The sequence below is a fragment of the Prionailurus bengalensis genome, chromosome A2 (genome assembly GCF_016509475.1).
Source record: "Prionailurus bengalensis isolate Pbe53 chromosome A2, Fcat_Pben_1.1_paternal_pri, whole genome shotgun sequence".
Classification (NCBI taxonomy): domain Eukaryota; kingdom Metazoa; phylum Chordata; class Mammalia; order Carnivora; family Felidae; genus Prionailurus; species Prionailurus bengalensis.
Genome location: NC_057348.1, coordinates 4978321 through 4994542, shown reverse-complemented (window position 1 = coordinate 4994542; position 16222 = coordinate 4978321). Strand labels below are relative to the sequence as shown.

The following is a 16222-nucleotide window of genomic DNA, read 5'->3' as shown; positions in this document are numbered from 1 at the left end:
GTTTACCATCTGGATGTCTTCTTTGGAAAAGTGTCTATTCATGTTTTCTGCCCATTTCTTCACTGGATTATTTGTTTTCTGGGTATTGAGTTTAGTAAGTTGTTTATAGATTTTGTATACTAACTAACCCTTTATCCATTATGTCAGTTGCAAATATCTTCTCCCATTCCATCGGTTACCTTTTAGTTTTGTTGATTGTTTCCTGTGCTGTGCAGAAACTTTTTACCTTGATGAGGTCCCAAATAGTCCGCTTTTGCTTTTATTTCCCTTGCCTTCAGAGACACATCAAGTAAGAAGTTGCTGCGGCCGAGGTCAAAGAGGTTGCTGCCAGTTTTCTCCTGTAGGATCTTGATGGTTTCCTGTCTCACACTTAGGTCTTTCATCCATTTTCAATTTATTTTTGTGTATGGTGTAAGAAAGTGGTCCAGGTTCATTCTTCTGCATGTTGCTGTCCAGTTCTCCCAGCACCATTTGCTAAAGAGACTGTCTTTTTTCCATTGGATACTCTTTCCTGCTTTGTTGAAGATTAGTTGGCCATACATTTGTGGGTCCATTTTTGGGTTCTTTATTCTGTTCCATTGGTCTATGTGTCTGTTTTTGTGCCAATACCATACTGTCTTGATGATTACAGCTTTGTAATACAGACTAAAGTCCGGGATTGTGATGCCTCCAGCTTTGGTTTTCTTTTCAACATTACTTTGGCTATCGGGGGTCTTTGTGGTTTCATAAAAATCTTAGGATTGTTTGTTCTAGCTCTGTGAAGAATGCTGGTGCTGTTTTCATTGGGATTGCAGTGAATGTGGAGATCACTTTGGGTAGTATCAACGTTTTAACAATACTTATTCTTCCAATCCATGAGCATGGAATGTTTTTCCATTTCTTTGTGTCTTCTTCTCTTTCATAAACTTTCTATAGTTTTCAATGTACAGATCTTTTACCTCCTTGGTTAGGTTTATTCCTAGGTATTTGGTGGTTCTTTGTGCAATTATAAATGGGATTGATTACTTGATATAGTTTTCTGTTTCTTCATTATTTGTGTCTAGAAATGCAACCGACTTCTGTACAATGATTTTGTATCCTGCGACCTTGCTGAATTCATGGATCAATTCCAGCAGTTTTTGGTGGAGTCTTTTGGGTTTCCAAGTAGAGTATCGTGTCATCTGTGAAGAGTGAAAGTTTGACACTTCTCTCAATTTTGGTGCCTTTTATTTTGTTTTGTTGTCTGATTGCTGAGGTTAGTACTTCCAGTGACACCAGTGGTAAAAGGGGACAACCCTGTCGTGTTCCTGATCTCAGTGGCAAAGCTCTCGGTTTTCCCCCATTGATGATGATATTAGTTGTGGCCTTTCATATATGGCTTTGATGATGTTAAGGCATGTCCCTTCTATCCTGACTTTCTTGAGGGTTTTTTAAAGAAAGGGTGCTGTTTTTGTCAAATGCTTTTTCTGCATCTATTGACAGGATCCTATGGTTTTTATCCGTTCTTCTATTAATGTGATGTATCATGTTGATTGATTTGCAAATATTGAACCAGCCCTGCAGTCCAGGAATGAATCCCACTTGATCATGTTGAGGAATTCTTTTAATATACTGTTGAATTCGATTTGCTAGTATCTTGTTGAGAATTTTTACATCCATTTTCATCAGGTATATTGGCCTGTAATTGTCCTTTTTAGTGGGGTCTTTCGTTTGTGATCAAGGTAATGCTGGCTTCAAAGAATGAGTGTGTGGGGCGCCTGGGTGGCTCAGTCGGTTGAGCGTCCGACTTCAACTCAGGTCACGATCTCACGGTCCGTGAGTTCGAGCCCTGCGTCGGGCTCTGGGCTGATGGCTCAGAGCCTGGAGCCTGCTTCGGATTCTGTGTCTCCCTCTCTCTCTGCCCCTCCCCCGTTCATGCTCTCTCTCTGTCCCAAAAATAAATAAACGTTAAAAAAAAAACAAAACGAATGAGCGTGGAAGCTTTCCTTCCATTTCTATCTTTTTGGAGCAGCTTGTGAATGATAGGTATTAACTCTGCTTTAAATGTCTGGTAGAATTCTCCTGGGAAGTCATCTGGCCCAGGACTCTTATTTGTTGGGAGATTTTTGATAACTGATTCAATTTTTTCACTGGTTATGAGTCCGTTCAAATTTTCTATTTCTTCCCTTTGGAGTTTTGGTAGTACATGGGTGTCTAGGAATATGTCCATTTCTTACAGGTTGTCCAGTTGTTGGCATATAATTTTTCATTGTATTCTCAAATAATTTTTGTATTTCAGCGGTGTTTGTTGTGATCTCTCCTCTTTCCTTTGTGATTTTATCTGTTCCCAACCAGATTTTCTCTTTGAGAAATCTGGCTAGGAGGTTATCAATTTTGTTTATTCTTTCAAAATACCAGCTCTTAGATTCATTTATCTGTTCTGTTTTTTGGATTCTATATTGTTTATTTCTGCTCTAATCTTTATTAATTCTCTTCTTCTGGCTTTGGGCATGTTTTTGTTTTTTTTTTTTTTTTCTTTTTCTTTTTGCTGCTGTCTTTCTAGTTCCTTTGGTTGTGAGGGTAGATTCTGTATTTGGAATCTTTCTTGCTTCTTGAGAAAGGCCTGAAATCCAATGTATTGTCCTCTTAGAACTACCTTTGCTGCACCTCAAAGGGTTTTGACTTTCATGTTTTCATTTTCATTCCCTTCCATATGTTTTTAAATTCCTCCTTTAATTTCCTGAATTACCCATTCATTCTTTAGTAGGGTTTTATTTAACCTCCATGTATTTGGGGGCTTTCCAAAATTTTCTTGCGGTTGATTTCAAGTTTCATAGCATTGTGATCTGAAAATATGCATGGTGTGATTTCAATCTCTTTATACTTGTTGAGGGCTGATTTGTGTCCCAGTAAGTGATCTCTTCTGGAGAAAGTTCCATGTGCCCTCAAGAAGAATGTGTATTCTGCTACTTTTGGATGAAAAGTTCTGAATACATCTGTTAAGTCCATCAGTCATTCTGAGCCATTGTTTCCTTATTGATTTTCTGATTATATGATCTGTCCATTGCGGTAAATGGAGTATTAAAGTACCCTACAATCACAGTATTATTGTGTATACATTCATTTATGTTTGTGATTGATTTATATATTTGGGTGGTACACACTGGGGGCTTAAACATTTATAATTATTAACTCTTCTTGATGGATACGCCTCTCAATTATGATATAATGCCCTTCTTCATCTCTTGTTATAGACTTTGTTTTAAAATCTAGTTCGTCTGGTATAAATATGGCTACTCCAGCTATCTTTTGATGTCCAATAGCATGATAGATGGTTCTCCATCCCCTCACTCTCAATCTGCAGGTGTTCTCAGGTCTAAAATGAGTTTCTTGTAGGCAACATATAGATGGATCTTATTTTTTTTTTTTATCCATTCTGATACCCTGTGTCTTTTGATTGGGGCATTTAGTCCATTTACATTCAGAGTGATTATTGAAAGGTGTGGATTTACTGCCATTGTGTTATCTGCAGGTTTTGTGTTTATGGTGATGTCTCTGGTCCCTTGTAGTCATTGCTGCTTTCCACTCACAGAGTCCCCCTTACGCTCTCCTGCAGGGCTGGTTTAGTGGTCACAAACTCCTTCAGTTTTTGTTTGTCTGGGAAAGCCTTTATCTCTCCTTCTATTCTGAATGGCAGCCTTCCTGGATGAAGGATTCTTGGCTGCCTAGTTTTGCTCTTCAGCACATTGAATGTTTCCTGCCACTCGCTTCTGGCCTGCCAAGTTTCAGTGGACAGGTCTGCTACTACCCTTATGTGTCTACCCTTGTAGGTTAAGGCCCGTTTTTCCCTAGCTGCTTTCATAATTCTCTCTTTATCTTTGTATTTTGCAGTTTCACTATGATATGTCATTTTTTGTTGATTTTGAAGGGAGTTCTCTGTGCCTCTAGCACTTGGATGCCTGTTTCCTTCCCCAGATGAGGGTAGTTCTCAGCTATAATTTGTTCACATAAACCTTCTGCCCCTTTCCTTCTCTCTTCTTCTTCCAGAACTCGTATGATACGGTTATTATTTCATTTCACAGAATCACTTAGGTCTCTAAATCTCCCCTCATGGTCTAGTAATTTCCTTGCCCTCCTTTTTTTCAGCTTCATCATTTTCCATAATTTTGTCTTCTATTTCACTTATTCTCTCTTCGACTTCTTCCATCCTTGCTGTCACTGCAGCTGGGTTATTTTGCATCTCATTTACAACATTTCTTAATTCTTCTTGATTATTTCATAGGTCTTTGATCTCTTCAGCAATAGATTCTTTTCTGTCTTCTATACTTTTTTCAAGCCCAGCTATCAGTCTTATGACAGTTTTTCTAAATTATTGTTCAGATATATTGTTTAGATCTATTTTGAGAAGTTGTCTGGCTGTCATTTTATCCTGGAATTTCTTTTGAGGAGAATTCTTCCCTTTCATCATTTTGGCTAGGTTTCTGATTTTTATACATTTTAATAGCTTGTTATGTGTCCTGCACCTGTGAGTCCTACTATATTAAGAATAGGTCATACACTGCCCAGGTCCTGGGACTTCCAGAAGTGCTTGTGGAGTGTGATCATGCACTCTGTTGCATATTTGGCTGTTCTATCCAACTGCTCATAGTGGTGATGGTTTGGACCTTCCACCAGGTGTGTTTTCATTTGTTCATTGAAGGAACCCTGGAAAAAGGAAAGGTGACAGGAGCCTGATTCCCATACAAAGAGAAAAATGAAAGGGGCATTAAAAAGAGGTCAGGAAGAAAATCAAATAAACTATAAAGTTTATTAACTATAAAGTTAATCCAGAGATGTGTAGAGATAAGTATCTCTGGGGACAGTGGAGAAATGGGTCTGTTCTCAACCCAGATTTGTCTCCTCCTCACCCGTGCCTCCCAGGTGACTTGGATGAGGATATAATCCCGGAAGAGGAAATCATTTCCCGAAGCCAGTTCCCTGAGAGCTGGCTATGGCGCATAGAGGAACTCAGTGAACCTGAGAAAGATGGGTAAGGCTGAGACACCCCCTCACCTTAACCCCCCACCCCCAGGCCAGCTGCTATAGCGGCCCCATCTGGACCACTTTGTTTGCATGCACCCATGCCTCTCTTTTCTGGAATCACTGGGCAACCCCACAACCCAGCCTAGAAAAAAAATCAAGAGTCAGGCTCCCTCCATGTGCCCAGCCCCCACTCCTCCCTCCAACCTGCCCCTTGGGGCCCCTCCACACCAGCTCTCCCCCCAGGCCCCTGACACCTGCCTCTTTTTAATACCCCCACTTCTCCTCCATCCAGAATCTCCACAAAGACCATGAATATATTTTTGAAAGACTCCATCACCACCTGGGAGATTCTGGCCGTGAGCTTGTCGAACAAGAAAGGTGAGAGAAGGTGGTGGCCCCATGCTCACGAGTCAGGGATCCCAGGGCCATTGGGCGTTTTCTCATCCCATCCAGAGGGATCCCCTGTTTCTTGGTGGCTGACACACTGCTCCCAGGTGACAAGTGGGGGTGTCAGATCCTGCTCTGTGGGTGACGAGTCAGCGCCTTTTGTAAATAGATTTTCTTTCGAGAGCAGTTTTAGGTTGACAGCAAAATTGAGGGGAAGGTACAGAGAGTTCCCACATACACCCAGTCTATCCACCCCCGACGCACACAGTCTGCCCCGCGCAGACATGCACTATCAGCATCCCTCACCAGCATGGCGTATTCGTGACACTGACACGCCTATCGTCACCCCAAGTTCATCATTGACATGAGCGTTCACTCTCAGTGTTGTATGATCTATAGGTTTGGACACAGATATAAGGACATATGTCTACCATTGTACTATCATACAGAATAATTTGCAACAACAAACACGCTTAAGGGGTGGTGTTGACAGGGTGATGGGTAAAGCAATTAAGAAAATATAAAAGAGGAAGCAGGATGAAATGTATGATTGGAACATCGGTGGTCGGATTGTGAAACCTGGCAAAAAAAAAGAAAAAAGAAAAAAAGAAAGGTAACCAGGAGGCTGGGGACCTGACACAGGAAGCTGGGAGGCCCTGGCCTAATAGGGGTGGTCTCGGGCAGGCCTGGGAGCAGGGTGAGGAGAGGGAGGCGATAACTTTAAGCCCAGATGAGTAATATGTTCTTGCGATCATTTTGAAAACAAAATGTGAATGCAAAAAAATATATATATATAATAATCCATGATGAACAAAATGTCTCCATTGTAAATAGAAGCCACTGGGGCGCCTGGGTGGCTTACGTGGGTTAAGTGTCTGACTTTGGCTCAGGTCGTGATCTTGCAGTTTGTGAATTTAAGCCCTGCATCGGGCTCTCTGCTGACAGCTCAGAGCCTGGAGCGTGTTTCAGAGTCTGTGTCTTCCTCTCACTCTGCCCCTCCCCTGTTCGCGCTTGGTCTCTCTCTCTCTCTCTCTCTCTCTCTCTCTCTCTCTCTCTCAAAAATAAATAAACACTAAAACAAAAATTAAAACCATAAGGTAAAAATACAAAGGAGGTATGTTAAAACTCACGAAGGGAAGTATGAATATCTCTTTCATGCCACACCCACGTGTTTAATAATTTTGTTTTGTTACCATTTATAATACATTACACATTATTATCACTTCCCTTTCCTGGCTTCAAAATCTTCAAAACCTGCATCTTTGCTTGTCTTTTTTAACTGAGGGAACTGAAACTGGCAGTTTCTTCTGACCGAGGGAGGGTGGTGCATGCATTCATGGGGCACATACTTTTCCTTTCGTCTGGAGCTCCAGTAACAGCTCAGCACACTTCTGGTTGGTGGCCCCCGCCCGCGTTTCAGATCAGAGCATCTTCCTATCTCCTCGTTGTCCCTGTTTCCATACGGAGGGCCTGCGTGAGGTTTCCTTGAAATAAGAAAGGTTCTTGCAGCTTGAAAAGAGAAAGTTGAAAGGCACAGTTTAGATCCCTGCTTCTGAAAGCCTGCTCCCTGAACCACTAGCAATCTGGCAAAGGTGCTTTCCCTGGGGGTTGTAGAAATTCAGAATCTTGGACCCCACTCCTGACCTGCTGAATCAGAACCTGCATTTAACATGACCCACGGGGCGGGGAGTGGGGGGTTGTGTGTGTCTGGAGGTTGGGGAAGGCCTGTCCTGCACCAGGGTCTCTGCACCTCATCACTGATGTTGTTCAGGGCTGGGTGGTTCTCTGTGGAAGGTTCTCTGTGCAATATCGGATGTTGAGCAGCATTCGTGGCCTCTACCTAAAGACTCCAGGAGCACCCCCACCCCCAGTTGTAACATGTCCCCAAAATATCCCCAGAAGTTGCCCAATGCCCCCTGGGAGTGATGGGGGCAGCATCTTAAAGGGCCCTATGGTTTTTCTATTCTGCTCTCTGTACCCTTGTGACATCTTCTCAATACTGTTGTCTTACCAGGTACGATTATATTTTTAAGCTTATTTATTTATTTTGAGAGAGAGAGAGAGAGAGGCAGTATGTTTGAGGGAGGGGAAGATAGAGGCAGAGAGAGAGAATCCCAAGCAGGCTGTGCATTGTCGGCTGTACAGGGCCCAATGCAGGGCTCGAACTCATGAACCATGAGATCATGACCTTGAGCTGAGAACAAGAGTCAGATGTGTAACTGACTGAACCACTCAGGTGCCCTGGTTGATATTTTTTTAATTAATGGGTTTTCTTAATTTTATTTAATATTTATTTGTTTTTGAGACAGAGACAGAGTGCAAGCGGGGGTGGCGAGGGGCAGAGAGAAGGAGACACAGAACCTGAAGCAGGCTCCAGGCTCTGAGCTGTCAGCACAGAGCCCGACGTGGGGCTCAAACCCACAAACTGTGAGATCATGACCTGAGCCGAAGTCGGACGCCCAACCGACTGGGTGGGTCAGGCTCCCCCCCAGCCCTTAGGGGCTCCTAATTAATGAGTTTTGTTAAACAATTTAGGTTTACAGAAACAACTGAGAGTTACCACTCACTCCTCAATTCCCCCCAATTCCCATCTGTAACCCTTTTTTGCATTAGGCGGTACCTTTGCCAAAATCTCTGGGACAACACTGATACATTATCATCAACTGCAGTCAAAAGCTAGGGTTCCTTTTCAGTGATGTACCTTCCATGGGTTTGGACCAACATGCGGTGACATGTAGCTGTCCTTCCAGGGTCACGGAGAGTAGGCGTTTCTCTGCCTCAAACATAACACGGATGGTGTGTCAGAAGTCACTCTGTGTGTTGTTCTCCCTCCCTCCTTCCAGCTCGTTCAAGGGAAAAGCGAAGTCTGGTGCAAGGATGTCCTCATCTCCTCTGTAGGTCTTGACTGAGTTGGATTAGCAAGGAGAGAGCAGGTCTGCTTTCTGCAGGCACAACGGAGCTGGCCAGTATTTAACAAAACAAAACCGTTTTGTTTCCCTGGAGGTAGCCTCCTGTTTGTGGTGCAAAAGCTGGTTTTTCACCCACCAGAGTAAATTAAATCTGGCTTTAAGAATGTGAAAACAGGGGCTGCTGGCTGGCTCAGTTGGAAAAGCCTGTGACTCCTGATCTTGGGATTGTGAGTTCAAGCCCCACATTGGGTGTAGAGATGGCCAAAGATAAATAATAAAAATGTGAAAACAAGGGGCACCTGGGCGGTTCAGTCGGTTAAATGTCTGACTTCGGCTCAGGTCATGATCTTGTGGTTCATGAGTTCAGGCTCTGCATCGGGCTCTGTGCCGACAACTCAGAGCCTGGAAGCTGCTTCAGATTCTGTGTCTCCCCCTCTCTCTGCCCCTCCCCCGCTTGCACTCTGTCTCTGTCTCTCAAAAATAAACTTAAAAAAAAAAAGTAAAAACGAATAGTAGATAAGAAATGGTAAATAGCTCCCATGAGTATAACAGATCCCCCGAGGATGGTGGGTTAAGGATGATTAATAACGACCCAAGGTTAGGAAATAATGATTTTGTTCAAGCCTCTATTGTTCCTCACTTCTGAAAAATAACCAAAAGATATATATATTAAATTTTAAGATTTCTTTTTTTAATTAACTCTGTTCAATTGTTTACTTACTTTAGAGAAAGAGAGAGCGAGAGAGACAGGGAGAAAGAGAATCCCAAGCACAATCCCTGCCATCAGCTCAGAGCCTGACACCAGGCTCAAATTCAGGAACTGAGAGATTATGACCCAAGCAGATATCAAGCATCAGACAATTAACTGACTGAGACACACAGTTCCCCAAATTTTAATCATTTCTTGGTGTAACATTATTTTTATTTATTTTTTTATTGTAACATTTTTAATATGATAATGCTTTTGCAAATTCTGTTTGCATCAACCCTTTGCTTGAATATAACCTAGTAGCTGTTGGATCACAAATATACCATCGGTTTTGCAGTCATTTTCACTGCCTGTAGATCAGCACTGTCCACCAGAAATACGGTGCATGTCATTTTAAATCTTCTGGTAGCCCCATTGGAGGTGAAATCAATTTTATCATACATTTTCTGTAACCAAATATCTCCACAATGTTATTCTTGCAACTTGTGGTAAATACGTTGAAAAAATATGCTGAAAAATATGTTTAAAAAAACCCACCATCATGCTAATGATAATATTATAATCATCTATTGATATTTAAGAGTAACCTATTAATATCTCAAAATTGTGAAAGATGCATTTTGCTTTTGTTTGTACTAAGCCTTTGAAATCTAGTACATATTTTATGTCTGCAGAGCATCTCAAGGAGCGTGCTCATCTTTTTTTTTTTAAGATTTTAATTTTATTTGTAAGTCATCTCCACATCCCATGTGAGCTTGAACTCATGGCCCCAGATCAAGAATCACACCCACCACTGACTGAGCCAGTCAGTGGAAAGGCGCCCCTAGCCTTTCATTGGAAATACTTTGATCTGTATTGTAGGATTTGCAAAATGTACAGCTGAAAAGGTAGGTTGGCATATGCAAATTGTTCCAAACATGTGTTAAAAAGTTTTCTGAGCTAGCCACATTCCAAGTGCCCAGGGACCAGAGAGAGCTCAGGCTACCATTTTGGAGAGCCCAGGTATGGACCCTTCGGGTGTGCTCGAGCCCTTCCCCCTGCACACCTACCTATGAGTAAAACTACAAGAAGAAAATGGAAACCGTACATGACAGTGACTCCCAGCTGCCACCACGATCGGTAATGTGTCACCTGTGCAATTGTTTAGCCCCTGGGCTTGCACAAACACAGGCTGAGCTTGACACAGCTCCCGCAGTGAGGGGTAAGCACTGAGAGCCTGTCCACCTCCTTCCCTTGACACTCCACTCCTGGGCAGGGATCTGCGTGGCTGACCCCTATGAGGTCACGGTGATGCAAGACTTCTTCATCGACCTGCGGCTACCCTACTCTGTCGTGCGCAATGAGCAAGTGGAGATCCGAGCCGTGCTCTACAATTACCAGGATGTTGGGGAGCTCAAGGTGGGTTCCCGGGGGGGTGGGGGCAGAGGTATGGTGGAGAGCTTGGATGGTTGGGGGAGGTGGCCGTGGCACCTGCCCCCCTGACTGATACTCTCTCCCTGGCAGGTGCGGGTGACCCTGCTCTACAACCCAGCCTTCTGCAGCCTGGCCACCGCCAAGAAGCGCTACCAGCAGATTCTGGAAATCCCAGCCAAGTCCTCAATGGCTGTGCCTTTTGTTGTCGTGCCTCTGAAGGTCGGTCTACATGAGGTGGAGGTCAAGGCTGCGGTCTACAATCGTTTCCTCATGGATGGTGTCAAGAAACCCTTGAAGGTCGTGGTGAGTCCTTGGGGCACCTGCAGTCCCTTGTCCTTTGGGAGAGGCTCCTGTCTCCCCATGCTGTCAACCCAGGTTGGAGACACTGACTCTGAGACACCAAGAGTGTCCAGTGTCCAGCTTAGGATGCTTGGGAGTCCTACAAGTTCGGAAGCAAGGCCAGGATTAGGGTGAGTAAGTGCGAAACACTTACATTTTCACTCTTTCCTAGTGATGAACATTCTCAAATATAATAGGAGATCAAGTCTTCAATAAAAAGAAAAGCCTCATATCATCTTTCCTTAATATTTTCAAGCAAAATGTGAGATCATAAGAGCAACAGTGTTTTAATGCAATATTGTAAGGAAACCAAATTAATGCCAAAAAATCCATGATACACAAAAGATCAAAATTTTAAATAGAGACAGTGCCAAGTCAAACCATAATTGGAGCCTGAAGCTAAAGGACAAATGAAGGCCCCCATCTACGTGTCTTTATTTAATGGTTGAAATTGTTTAGTGGTTAATTTTCCCCCGAAATGTTAAAGTCATTGAAAAAATATTGAAACACTGAAAATCAAATGCTTTAAAACTGACATTGTTTTTTTACAGTGACACGTCTTATTTATACCCAAGCCAGAATTTATTATATTTTTCTTTCCTGACTTTAATGGAACCAACTCATATTGTTTAGAGTCTATTTTCTTAAAAAAAATTTGTTTATGCTTATTTATTTTTGAGAAAGACAGAGCATGAGCAGGAGAGGGGGAGAAAGAGAAGGAGACAAAGGATCTGAAGCAAGATCCAGGCTCTAAGCTCTGAGCTGTCACCACTGAGCCCGATGCAAGGTTCAGACTCACCAACCATGAAATCATGATCTGAAGGCAGAGACTTAACCAACTAAGCCACCCAGGCGACCCAAGATTTTATTTTTAAGTAATCCCCACACCCGATGTGGGACTTGAACTTACAGCCCCAAGATCAAGAGTCCCAACTTTTCCACCAAGCCGCACAGGCACCCCCAGGAGCACAATCTTAATTATCCCTTTTATCAGGGGTCCCAGTGTGGCTCAGTGTGGCAACATGGGAAGAAACCCAAGAGGGCGCTGGAGCCTGCACGGCGCTCCCCAGAGCCAGTGTGTCCACAACTCCCAATTCTGCACCCTCTGATGCCGGTAGCTTGAAATCTACCATGGCAGGGATGTTCGCAGGATGGAAACTGCCAGTGCCACAAATCAGGATCTTTTCTTCCTGGAGAGATGGCTATCAAATGTTTACCAGCATGCCATGGAGGAGACTGGGTCTCCAAAGGAAAATGTGTGCATTAGTACCAGCTTCAAGGAGAATGTGTGATGGAAGGGCACAAACAGCAGCAGTCCAGCATGGAAGGAGAGCTTCACTTGGGACATTGATAATAAGATAGCCCCTAGTTTAACTGAGCGCTTACTAAGTGCCAGGCATTGTACTCAGCACTTTATGCACATTCTTTTATTTTAAGGACATTTGAGAGGCAGTGGGGGTAAACTGACTCCCAGTCACAGAACTAGGATGGGTGATGCCATCGTGCCCATGCCCTGCTGATCAGCTGTGTCTGTTCTTTCATTCACCTGACTTCCCCCTTCCCCATCCCATCCCAACACTGTTCAGCCTGAAGGGATCAGAGTCAACAAAACTGTGGCCGTTCACACACTGGATCCAGAAAACCGGGGCCAAAGTGAGTCAGCCACAGCAGAAGGGTTGAGACCTGGGGGGTCGGGGGTAGGGGGTGAGGCAGGGCCTTGTGGGAGAGGGTGACGCCACGGGTCCCTCCCATTCCACTGGCAGACGGAGTGCAGCGAGAGGAGGTCCATGCCATAGACCTCAGTGACCAGGTACCAGACACAGATTCAGAGACCAGGATCCTCCTGCAAGGTGAGCTGCCACTGACCCTCGCCCAGGAAGGCACAGCTCTGGAGAAGGGGACCTAATTTCTCCTAATTCTGGGCATGTATACTACCGTGCGTCCCCTGCCTCCACTACAGCTAGAACAGCAGGCCACCTCCCTGATCTGTTTTATAGAGGGTTCCAGGCAGTATTTAGTTCAGCAAATAGCCTTTGCTGATAGAGAAGCTTAAATGAGAAACAGTATAGTTCAAGAGCAGGAAATTCTGGAACTAATTGCCTGAGTTGGACGACTGGAGCCAGAAGGGAAAAGAAGTTCCTGGAAAAGCACCTTGTAACCTGTAAGCTGTAAGGTTTTGGGGAGAGACCCTTGGTTTTCTCATCTGTGATGGGGTGAATAATAGTACCTATATCAAAGGCTTGTTGAGAGGATTAAATGAGATACTGTATGATGTTTCTCTAGAACAGCGCCTGGCAACAGCATGAAGCATGATCTAAGTATTGGTGACGATTGTTCTGGAATTAATTTGCCACTTGTACCAAGAGGCCCAGGGAACAGATTTCTGTGAAGCATAAGACTCCCTTCCCTACAAATGTAGACACCCTCCCCACTCCCCTACCCCCGCCTCGTACCTCCTACCATCACGTCCCCTCAGCCCCCAACTGGCCCCTGACCTCTTTGGCACTGGCTGCCTGGAGCCTGGGATCGCTGGGGACAGCCCTGGCCCTTCTCACCCCACCCCATGGTGGGTGAGTTGCTTGAGCCCTGTCCTCCCGCCCGGTTGCAGGGACCCCAGTGGCTCAGTTGACTGAGGATGCCATTGACGCAGAGCGACTGAAGCACCTCATCGTGACCCCCTCGGGCTGTGGGGAGCAGAACATGATAGGAATGACACCCACGGTCATTGCCGTCCATTACCTGGACCAAACGGAGCAGTGGGAGAAGTTCGGCCTGGAAAAGAGGCAGGATTCCTTGCAGCTCATCGAAAAGGGTGGGTCTGCCTGGGAGACCCTCTCTGCTCCAGCCACCTCCAGAGCAGTGACACGCCCTTCCTCTAAGCTCCTCCCCTTTCAGGATCCCTTCTTTTCAAAGACCTCCTTGACCTTTGCCCTCTCTGAGACCCTGGGCCCCTCTGAGCCCTCTAGAACTCCCTCTCTCCCTGAGGCCCCTTGCCTCTCTGAACCCCTCTCCTCTGAGAACTCCTTCCCCTTTTAGAAGCCCCTTCCGCTCTTCTAGCAGACTTCCCTGCTCAGCCCTGAGCCCCCTCATTCCTCCCTGAACCCCTGTCTCGCCCCTCAGAGAATCCTTGTCCCCTGAGCCCCTCCACTCAGCCCCTGCTCCTCTGGAGACACTTCTGGCTTCCCTGCAGGGTACTCCCAGCAGCTGGCCTTCAGACAAGACAACTCGGCTTTTGCGGCCTTCCAGAACCGGAAAGCCAGCACCTGGTGAGTGGTCTGGCACCCCACTGAGCAAGGTGGCCTTGGGTGGGCACCCCAGGTCTCGCCCGAGGGGCCCTATGCTATGGACCCTCAGCCCACACAGATGAATGGCCCACGTTGAGCTGCCACGTGGCCTGCGAACATCAAGCGCCCCCTGTGGCTAGGCTGACGCCTAACTTGGGTGGGGAAGCTGGGCCAGCCTGTAGGCCCCGCCCCTCTCTGCTCATTGGTTTCCTGGAATGGCAGTCTCTGGATCCCGGAGGCGATTGGCTGACGCTTTGTGCCGCCCACAGGCTGACAGCCTACGTGGTCAAGGTCTTCTCTCTGGCAGCCAATCTCATTGCCATCAACTCCCAGGTCCTCTGTGGGGCTGTCAAATGGCTGATCCTGGAGAAGCAGAAGCCTGACGGGGTCTTCCAGGAAGATGGGCCCGTAATTCATCAAGAAATGACTGTAAGAAGCAGGACTTATGGGCATGCTGGGGGAAGGGCGCCAGGAGTAACAGGATAGACATGAAAGGCTACCCCTTCAGCTGAGAGTATCACTTCCCCATTGCGAAGACCAGAGACCTTCAGAGGCTAGTGCAACACCGAAGTCCCCCCCCCCCCCTTTGCTCTGAAAATATAGAACCCCTCCCAGCTGTGGTTCTCCAAATGTGGTCCCCAGGCCAGTAGCTGCATAATCACCTTCAAACTTGTTATAAAATATGTTCTCAATCTAGACTTGAGATGCAGGAATCAGAAAATTCAGGAGGAGGGCCTAGGATTCACAGTTGCTACAACCTCCACTTCCCCTGCCATGAGTTGCCTATGCATGCATAAGGTGGAGAATCACTGCCTTAGCCTGACTTTTCAGACTTCCAGTCTCACACCGTCCCCGTACCCCCATCCACATGCCATTTGCACTGAAAGGAGCCTTGCTCTCTCCAGTCACGGTGCCTTTGCACATGCTGTTCTCCCTGTCTGGCATGCCAACCCTGGTCATCCCACAGGGAAATCTTTCCTGATCTCCCCAACTGAGTCACACTCCCACTTTCCAATCCCACTGCCACATCCACGTCTCCTGCACTGCACTCACCAATTTGTTACGATATGTCTACTGGTGAGCCAATTGGTTCATGTCTGTCTCCCCTACTAGATGGGGAGCACTGTGGGGGTGGGACTGGTGTTGGGTTCTTACCCACCATCTTTTCCACAGCATGAGCAACAATTGCTGAATGAGTGAATATTGAAGAGTGTGGCCCACCTAGGGAGAGACACTGAGAGAGATTCTCACCCCTGCCTTGACCTGCTGACCCTACAAGAGGTTTGGTCAGCATGTGGGGACATAGTGGTGACCCTATCCTTATTTCCCGCTTCCCATTCTAGGGTGGCTTCCGGGAGAACGAGGAGAAGGATGTGGCCCTCACAGCTTTTGTTCTCATTGCGCTGCAAGAGGCTAAAGAGTTTTGCAATGATCAGGTCAACGTAAGTGTCCGCCCACCCTCTCCTCCACTCACCTACCCAGGGCACATCCACCTTGGAGGGTGGGCTCTTGCATTCAGGTGATTCCCAGTCCTCTCAGTGCAATAGCAGCCACCACAGCAGCCATAATGCCCATAAAACCATAATAATTCCAGCATTTTTTGAGCATTAACTAAGATGCTCATCTAAGTGCTGCACATGCTAAGTCCTGTAATCCTTCTAAGAGTCCGAGACGTAGGCTACTCTTCTTATCCCCAGGTTACAGAGGAGAAAACTAAGACAGAAAGAGATCAAAGAATGGGTCCTTTCTGCCTGCTTTACCCTGTCCAGAGAGTGTCAGCCAATTTCAACAAAAGCCCCCTCAGCCTGCTTTCCCCATCACTGCTACATGATCAGTGCAGCATACCTTGCTGCTTCCCTGAAGAAAAGGCACAACCCAGACCCAAGAACACATCAAGGCTACTCTCTTAGTTCAGGAGATCTTTTAGGAAATTTTCCAAGGGGCCCATGACCCCAAAAAGGAAATGATTACAAGTATTGGCTCATGGCTGTCTCTTTTTCCTCTGGTTTTGGTTCTGAAGCAGAGAAGCTTAGAAAGATGGACTCCCGAGAGTCTCTGCAATTACTCCCTCTGCTTTGTCCTGGGGTTTGAGAGTGGTTTGTTTGACCTTAGCTTGCCAAGGTGGAGAGCCCAGGATTTTACCTCAGGCAGCTGCCCCTCCCTTCATCGGACTCAAGATAGAGGGGACAGGGCTGTTGACT

At 45.8% G+C, this 16222-nt stretch overlaps 1 protein-coding gene across 1 annotated transcript in view; it reads left to right on the top strand.

The window, feature by feature from the left end:
- The window catches only part of LOC122486797 (complement C3-like), a 37436-nt gene that overhangs the window by 11120 nt on the left and 10094 nt on the right, over positions 1 to 16222 (top strand). The window contains 10 exon segments of the mRNA XM_043586372.1: positions 4879 to 4987; positions 5273 to 5358; positions 10241 to 10383; positions 10489 to 10701; positions 12324 to 12390; positions 12501 to 12587; positions 13346 to 13549; positions 13928 to 14003; positions 14291 to 14450; positions 15365 to 15463. Coding sequence (XP_043442307.1) covers positions 4879 to 4987; positions 5273 to 5358; positions 10241 to 10383; positions 10489 to 10701; positions 12324 to 12390; positions 12501 to 12587; positions 13346 to 13549; positions 13928 to 14003; positions 14291 to 14450; positions 15365 to 15463 — 1244 coding nt within the window.